The 8,638-nt window shown below is 35.0% G+C and overlaps 2 protein-coding genes across 2 annotated transcripts; one reads left to right on the forward strand and one right to left on the reverse strand.

Moving 5' to 3' along the window:
* Positions 1-2,106: 2,106 nt before the first annotated feature.
* LOC145087020 (putative serine/threonine-protein kinase PBL7) lies at positions 2,107-4,282 on the forward strand. The gene is made up of 6 exons (XM_079024913.1): positions 2,107-2,456; positions 2,636-2,880; positions 3,005-3,390; positions 3,487-3,619; positions 3,890-3,979; positions 4,060-4,282. Exons 1-6 carry the CDS (start codon positions 2,159-2,161, stop codon positions 4,216-4,218), a joined length of 1,311 nt encoding a protein of 436 aa, XP_078881039.1. The 5' UTR covers positions 2,107-2,158; the 3' UTR covers positions 4,219-4,282.
* Positions 4,011-6,916, reverse strand: ERCC1 (nucleotide repair protein). The gene is made up of 9 exons (XM_079024914.1): positions 6,653-6,916; positions 6,437-6,566; positions 6,046-6,149; positions 5,799-5,898; positions 5,471-5,547; positions 5,098-5,197; positions 4,913-4,984; positions 4,758-4,826; positions 4,011-4,565 (listed from the first exon to the last, which is right to left on the reverse strand). The coding sequence occupies exons 1-9, from the start codon at positions 6,868-6,870 to the stop codon at positions 4,338-4,340; spliced, it is 1,098 nt and encodes a 365-aa protein (XP_078881040.1). The 5' UTR covers positions 6,871-6,916; the 3' UTR covers positions 4,011-4,337.
* Positions 6,917-8,638: the final 1,722 nt, after the last annotated feature.

The following is an 8,638-nucleotide window of genomic DNA, read 5'->3' on the forward strand; positions in this document are numbered from 1 at the left end:
ACAGTGTACCTCCACCCCTTTTGAGGTACCAACATCATCTTCGGGGTGTCTTATTAATAAGTTTTAGAAGCATGGCAAAAGTTGTATCATGTTCTGAAAAACGAATCTCATGTGACCTCAACTTCTGTCGAAGTCCAATAATAGTTTGGTCCTTATCAGTTGATGGTACAGTGGGTGGCAGTAGTGGTGTTGGTAGGTTAGATGCAACATCTATTCGTGTCTTCTTTTTTCGAGGCTCATGGGTAGGCGAGTGTTAGGGTGGTGATGTTAGAGAATATGCCCTGTGAACGTCTATGATAGGTAAATCAGGGCGATCAATCCACACGAAGCTAACTATCCACCATTCAACACGACTCTCCTCTTTTGTTGGCTCCAACTTCTGTATAAGTCTATTATTCTACAAACAAAATTATAAATTATAAATAAACATAAATTATATATATAGAATAAAATTGTAAAATATATAAGAAATCATATGTCATTGATGATTATAAATTGGTTGCACTCAACCGCACATAAAGGCCACAGTTTTGATCATGCAACAACCCGAAAGATCACATTCGATTGTCGAGTACCAAACAAACTCCTCACATGAAGATTCTCAAGAATCCATATCTAAAAGAATCATGTATTAAAATATTATCAAACAAAAAATGTTAAATTGTTAATCATGTATTTTACCTTAAAAATGTATACAAATCCGCATCTCCGTCCGATAACTAATTAAAAGAATGTTTAAACACATCAATCACGTCATCTAATTTCACAAAGACATTCCTTACAACCATAGGAAATACACGGGAATGGAAGGTGACGCCAAAAACAAAGGCAGGAAAATTGTCACCAAAGTGGAAGCTAGTGAGAAGACAAAATTCTTTCTTCCTGAAAGACAGCTCATAACCCTCAATCTCAAAAACCATTTCCTCTACTTCGTTTCGAGGGTCCGTGATAATTTTGTAGCAAAACACGTAATGTAGAAGTAAAAGATGCCCATCAACCTTAGGAATATATAACCACCTTCCAAAACATGAATTCTGGAACATAGTCTTGTATACCGGTCTATCTCTAAGTGTCGCAAGAATATCCACAGCGACTTTGGATTTACAAGTAAGTGTAATTTATGCATAAAAAATTTTGTCGTGCTGCAAATATAAAACTTGTTATAAGTTATAACAAGTTCCTTGCGTGTTGGACATGTTCTTCGTATTCCAGACTAGTTCCTCGCATTCTAAAGCATTCCGGAATGGTATGTTTTGTTTTGGAATACTAACTTTTTATGTATAATACCCTAATATAAATAATTAAACTAGTTTGGGTTGGTCCTAATGCATTGTCAACATGTTTTGCTACTCCGGAATGTGTTCGGTTTATTCTAGAGATGTACATTGCATACCGAATGAAGTTTATAAAAACAAAATCTTCAAACTAAACTACTAAGAGTAAAAGAGTAAAGGAGTTACCCGTAAAACAACTATGTCATTGTGATCATTTTCCATATCTTAAGTCGGAGATCAAAATGTGTGTCGGAATGTGTTGGGATGTCGGAAAGCGTGCCCAAACGTGTCGGAATGCGTTTATAATTCAAGATCTAGAATAAAATCAAGATCCGAAATATATAGGAATATAATCCGGAAAATGAATTTGAAAATCAAAATCGAAATTCGGAATAAGTATTATTACTCCGAAATAAGCATTTCGGAGGGTCTTTGATAAGCCGGCCCAACCCGCCATGGAGTCCAAAATGGACTCCGGAATAACTCTTTCGGACACCACGGTTATTTTGCAAAAAAATAAAATAATAGAGGTTATTTTTTTCAAAAAAAAATGGTTAGATTACTCAATTTCTCTAACATTTGGTACGAGGAGAACAAAATAAAATTACCAAACTACATTAATGATTTACATTAGGTAGTCCAATTTAATCGGTATTAATATATGTATCAGTTTGATAAAATATATTTACTAAATACATAATAAAAATGATAAATATCTTAATATTCACTTGTACTTTATGTGGTAAAAGTTATTAATCATTTATGCCTTTAAAAAAAAAAAAAAAGACTCACTTATATAATTATCACTACTCTTTACATCCAACCCCGTTTAAGCCCCCCCTCCCCCTTCTATCTCTCTCCTATCTTTATCGGTTTCAGTGAAAATGGAGACGAACACCACAGACACAGAGCCGCCATCGAGAATGCATGTCAACGAAAACCACACTCATTTACACCACCACCACCAACAACGACACCAATACCACCACCGTGACATTCTCCCGGAATCCACCATTCTTGTGGTTGTCATCCCCATCGTTCTTGTCATTTTACTCCTTGCAATTTCTCTAATTGTAGCATTGCTCCGCCGTGTAAAATCTCTAAAACCAAATGGAAACACCAAACACAACCAAAATTGCATGTTCATCTCTCATAGCATCATAACATTCGATGGTGGCCCAGGTAAACTACGTCTACAACATCTAACCTCCATTTAATTTTACTAAATTACCGCTTTTATTAATCTGAATACCATCATTTTTATGTACCAAAACACTGACAAATATGTAATTAATAATTATTTTTATTCATTTAAGTGGAAAAAAGACGAGAATAATTTTATCTTTAATTTTGAGAGGTAGATGGGAAGCGGGGGTGTATCTATGGAGGAAGTCCATGCAGCCTGCCATTAGCAACATCTAGAGGTGTACAAGTATTCACATATAAAGAGCTGGAATCAGCTACGGGCAACTTCACCCAAGCTAACCTTGTGGGCAAGGGTAGTTTCGGTATGGTTTACCGAGGGGTACTCCGTGACGGCACCGTTTGTGCTATTAAATTGCTTCACAGGGAAGGGAAGCAAGGTGAACGTGCTTTTCGGTCCGAGGTATATGTGATGTCACATTACAATTACAACCATTTTATTTTAAATTATTAAAATAAAATATAATCAAAATTTTGACATTAATTTTAGTTTTATTTCTTATTAAAAATCTTATTGTTTAATGTAGGTGGATTTACTAAGTCGTTTACAATGTCCATATTTGGTGGACCTACTTGGATACTGTGCTGATAATCAACACAGGCTCCTTGTATTTGAATATATGGCGAATGGTACTCTTCACGATCACCTCCACTCTTCCGATGGACGATCTCAAGCATTGATTTGGGGCATCCGGATGAGAATCGCCCTCAATTCCGCAAAGGCACTTGAGTTCCTCCATGAACACACCAGACCATCTATCATACACCGTGATTTTAAATCATCAAACATTTTGTTAGACGAAAATTTTCGAGGAAAGGTCACCGATTTTGGGTTGGCCAAGATCGGATCAGACAAACTCAACGGTCTAATCTCGACCCGTGTTTTAGGAACCACGGGATACCTGGCACCTGAGTGAGTTCATTATTTATCTATCACGTCAATTGTGATGTCAATCATATAGGTTTGACGTGACGTTATACATATTTTTTATACTTTCGACAATGTTAGGTATGCTTCAACTGGAAAGCTAACAACCAAATCAGATGTCTATAGCTATGGTGTCGTTTTGCTAGAACTCTTAACGGGACGTGTACCTATCGACACAAACCGACCACCTGGAGAACATGTCCTTGTCTCTTGGGTAAGTACACTCATGGATTTTCAGTTACATATAGGACCCTTCTGTTACACAGGACATGATAAGATAAACAACTTTGAATTTTATTTTTTTTTAAGTGTGGATACACGATGCCTCTCATTCCAAGGCGCATTTTAAAACCATGAGGCACCGGTTACCATCAAAACTTTATGGTTAAGCGTTCTTGGACAAGAGCAGTATCAAAATAGATTATATTATATACCATCTTTTCTTTATTTTTTCCGTAATTGAAACCTTGTGCTCCTACATTAGGCTCTTCCAAGGTTAACAAATAGAGCTCAAGTTGTCGAAATGGTTGATCCAAATCTACATGGTCAATACTCAAGAAAGGATCTAATTCAGGTCTCGATTCAACTAAGCTTCCAAACAATCATTACCACAATAAGTCACCAAATAACTAACTCAACGTCTTGTTTATACAGGTAGCCGCAATCGCAGCCATGTGTGTGCAAACCGAAGCCGATTATCGGCCTCTAATGACAGACGTTGTACAATCCTTGATTCCAATAGTAAACAATTTATCTGCGGGGAGTGCTTCTAGTTCTTTTAGGTTTAGTAAACGAGTAAGCCCTAGATCTTAGATGTCACTAGAATCTTGATTTGTATTCAACGAATGACACAAATAAATAAATTGATCTTTGCTCATGACATATGACAGAACAGGTTGTACATGTACTTATACTTGTACTTTCTGTTTTATTTATTTTTCTGTGCTAACTTTCTCCTTGTATTTTGCGAAAGCTGCTGAAAGCGCTGATTTTACGGATAAATTAGCTTCTTTTTTATCGCGCTTACTTGAACTTCCTACTTTTTCGTCTTCTTGTGCTTCACTTGGAGTGAAAGGTTGGGCAGATGCTTCGGGTGGTGGATGCTGCTTGGAAACCGTGCGTTTGAATGGTTCATGGAAAGTGTCATACAGACGCTTTACCTAATAAACCATTAACAATAAGAGAAAACATGTTAACAATAATCACAACATGCTTATATATGTATACAACTTTTACTCATAATAGCAACCTACTAATGTTTTGACTTTGTTTGTTACATATTGCTATTAGAATATGAGGAAAGAAGTATAAGTATGTTGCTATTATGGTATTATAAGAGCGAAGAGATGTACTTTTCGTTCTCCAATGCCAGGGCAACGAGCCAGATCCTCCATGGAAGCATCCATAATATGAGAAAGAGACTGCAAGTAATCAGTTTTTTGGATATTTATTATAAAATTACTAAACTATCTTGAACTTTAATCAGATTCAAAATTTACTAAAGTACCCCAAATGTAGAGCCCAGAGTAACCACATCTGTCTTGTTGACATGTCGAACTGATGTTAGGGCGTGTGATAACTGCAATCAAAGTTCATTAATGCAATCAAGAAAACCTTTTTATAGCCAAAATTAGCAGAGAGAGAAATCCCATAAAAAATCTTGAAAGAAAGTCAAGAACTTGAGCAAATTACCCGTGATAAATAGTCTGTATCCATTTGGCCTTGAATGAAGTCTGCAGGTTTATTTTCATAAACTTTTATTGTTTCCAGATATCGACCACATTCTTCCAAGCTGAAACAAATAACACATGAATTTTGTAAGTTTTTGTAGCATAAAAGTTGGATTCTTTCACTCATTTTATAACTCCTAAAACAAATCAACAATATGATTCCAAAACATTAGAATTGCCACCCTCAAGAATGATTAGAACATGCGATATTATTGTTTAGTCCATCTTTAGAACAAAATTACAGATACTTATGATCTTAATAAACAAAATGAAGCATGGATTTTTTGTAAATTAAGGAAAATATATTTATTTAAGACAGGAAGAATGAAAGATACCTCCAACCACACAAAAGAGTACAGTCATGAAGCAGAGCTGTTCTGGTAACTTCCAACAATGGCTTTACAACATCCTCCTAAAACATAAAACAACAAAAAGATTCATCAATCACATAGTTATATTCTCATGATCATATTTATATCAATCACATCATTTTCATCAGATTTTAATTAAATTGTCCCACATGAATCAGTAATAATGGTTGAGATGATTAATCTTTTTGTTCAGTTATGTAACTGAAAAGTGTAAACCTACATATATGCTATATTTCATACTTTATTCCGAAGAAACAAATCAAAGATTCAACTATGGATATCAAGTTCTTACAACATCAATATGGCATAAAACAACACGAAGCTTGAAATTTTTTCCCAATTCCCTTATTCTGAAATACAGGTAGTCCGGGTGAAGCAGGTGATACCTAATACTGCATGGAAATAATCATAATGATCAGAATGAGAATATGAGATTAGATATAACTTATAAGAGTGAGGTTAAAGAATCTTTAAAATTTTGGAAACTAAAGCCTATGTGATTGAGGGGTCATTAAGAAGAACTAAAATGAAGATGAAACCTGAGATATAGAGCACATGATTGTTGTCCCAAGACGTAGTCAGAGACAACATCTGCAAAAGCCCACCTCACATTTCTTATATGTTTAAGCAAAGGATTTCCCTTCTGCAGGAATAAACAAAAAAAGAAAAAATAGATGCAAATCAGTACATAAAGGCAGTGTAATAAGCAGTACACACTCTACAAGCTTCAAACGACAATGGGTTTTCCGTATAAAGGCAGTGTAATAGATGCAATTCTGTGTATATGTATTGTCTGTGGATGATATAAGTAAAGTAAAAAAACCCTAATACAATCATAAATTCGACATCGTGATTACGCACAAGAAGCCAATGAAATTAAAAAATGGCAGTTGCAGCAAAAGAGTGGGCTTTTATATCAAAGTATCTCACCTGTCTATGACTAACAAGTATTGCGTTGCGGCTTGGCGTAGAAGACGAAGATGCTCCGGTAGAACGTGCAGTTGCAACTGGTGGCGACGGCGAAGAAGGAGTAGCATCAACCCCAGATGGCTGAATTCCCCTGACAAAAGAAAAAAGCCCTAATTTTTATGCAACATTAGCTAAAATCATAGATAAGAAAATGCATGAAACGATTAACACAGCTACCTTGGAATTGAAGAGGAGGAAGGAGGTGGAGGTGGAGCGTAAAACTCGGTGTTCTTAATGGAGTTGAAGGCCTGAGAGAAGGACTGAGAAGGATTGAAAAGAGACTGGGGAGGGGTTTTCGATTGAGAACTCTGAATAACTTCTTCGTATGAGGGTATCTTGATCACGAACGACGATGATGAACTGTTGTTAGGATTCTGATTGTCCTTCTCTTCCATTTTCTCTTCTTTGCCCAAATTCTGTTCTCCCTCCACATTGCCAAAATATTCATACCAAAACCAATTTTATAACTCGTCTATCCCTATTTTTATTTTTTAAGTATATTTTATACAATCTATCAACTTATTCACTGCGGGTGTTCGGCAAAACTAACCGGTAGCGGGTAGTTTGTAGCTTGTAGCGTTTTGTTAAATGCTACATGAAGTAGCATTTGAATTTGGAGCGTTTTGATTAAACTAAACGTTAGAAGTTTGTAGTGTCAAACGACGCTTTATGTTTTAAACGAAGCGTTTTGTCAAACGCTAAAAGCTAGAAGCTCTCAAACACTCCAAAACGCTTCATGTATCTACCAAAAAACTATTAAAATAAATGATAAACGGCTTCGACCAAGGGTTCGTGTCAAATATGTTATGTTGTAAGGAGCGTTATGTGGGTGTAAATCGTGGATCGATAATATTTCTTTTGGTGTTTTATAGTTTGAACTTTAGGCTAAATGGAGTAGTTATTTTTTATGGATGGGTGGAATTCCAAAACAAAAACAAAAAAAAATTGGTGTTATACTACTATCAGTGTTTTAAAAACCGGATTTTTAGTTGAACCGGTATGGTGACCGGTTCCCAGTTCGACCGTCGGGTCAGCCGGTTTCTATATTTTCCATGTTTTTTTCTATTTTCCTACACATACATACATATATATATATAAATTCTGAATTTAATATTTACAAGTTCAAACATTAAAAATACACATAAAAATAAATTGTAGATGAATCCAAATACATTAGAATAACACATAACCATAAATTTTATTGTTTTACATCAATCCATATACGTCAAAAAGAAAATAAAGTATATTACCATAACGAAATATAGTTTTAGATGAATACAAACACATGAAAAAACTTTATAACATTTTCATATGTTTTTATTTAGAGAAAACTAAATAGATATGAAAAAAAAAAACAAAAAAAAAACAAATCACCAAAGTTTATTATGTAAATGATTCTTTTTTATGTGTTTTTATTTGATTTAACCGGTTCAACCGGTTTATTTTGACCGGTTCAACCGGGTTTTTCTAAAACCGACCGGTTCAATCCGGTTCAAAAATCAATGTAAAACCGGAGATAGTTGAACCGCTATCTCCCTCGGTTCCCGGTCGAACCGGTTCGACCGGCTGACTCAAACCGGTTTTTAAAACATTGACTATTATCGAGTTTCATATCTCGAGTTTTTTAGGAAGGAAATAAAGAATGGGAGGAAAGAAAACTTAAAAAATAAATCTTGTCTTCCCCTCCCAATCCCTACATTTTCTTCTCTTTCCTTTCTTAAACGAAACTCCAAAATAACTTTTTCCTTTCGTTTCCTCCCCTTTCCTTCTTTAGATGAAACTCGAAAATACCATTTTCCTCTCATTTCCTTTCATTTCTCTCCTTAAAAAAAACTCAAGAACACCTCGAGAACATGGTGACATTGCATAAAGGAAGAAAGTGAAATGAAATTGAAAGATCATTTTTTCCTCCTAACTTTCCTTCAAATTTGAAAGAATTTGGAGAGAAATAACAAAACATTTAATTTTCTTTTCATTTCTCTCCGACTCAAAACAAAATACAAATTTTTTCTTATTTCTTGTCTCTTATTTTCTCCTTTTTTTTTTTTTGCTAAAACTTAGAAATTAGGCGAAAGTCTCCACTTAGGATTTACCATTGGTACCATTTTGCAAGAAAATTATGCAAAATGGAAGAAAATATGGAAAAGGGAAGAGAGAGAAGGA

This window comes from Lactuca serriola, chromosome 2 (genome assembly GCF_051521515.1).
Source record: "Lactuca serriola cultivar US96UC23 chromosome 2, Lser_US96UC23_V15, whole genome shotgun sequence".
NCBI classification, from domain to species: Eukaryota; Viridiplantae; Streptophyta; class Magnoliopsida; order Asterales; family Asteraceae; genus Lactuca; species Lactuca serriola.

Coding starts and splice junctions, on each gene's coding strand:
- LOC145087020 (XM_079024913.1), top strand. CDS start 2,159: ATGGAGACGAACACCACAGACACAGAGCCGCCATCGAGAATGCATGTC. Junction 2,457..2,635: donor AACATTCGATGGTGGCCCAG/GTAAACTACGTC, acceptor TTTGAGAGGTAG/ATGGGAAGCGGGGGTGTATC. Junction 3,980..4,059: donor CAAGAAAGGATCTAATTCAG/GTCTCGATTCAA, acceptor TTGTTTATACAG/GTAGCCGCAATCGCAGCCAT.
- ERCC1 (XM_079024914.1), bottom strand. CDS start 6,870: ATGGAAGAGAAGGACAATCAGAATCCTAACAACAGTTCATCATCGTCG. Junction 5,198..5,470: donor ACTCTTTTGTGTGGTTGGAG/GTATCTTTCATT, acceptor TATTTGTTTCAG/CTTGGAAGAATGTGGTCGAT. Junction 4,827..4,912: donor CTCTGGGCTCTACATTTGGG/GTACTTTAGTAA, acceptor GATTACTTGCAG/TCTCTTTCTCATATTATGGA.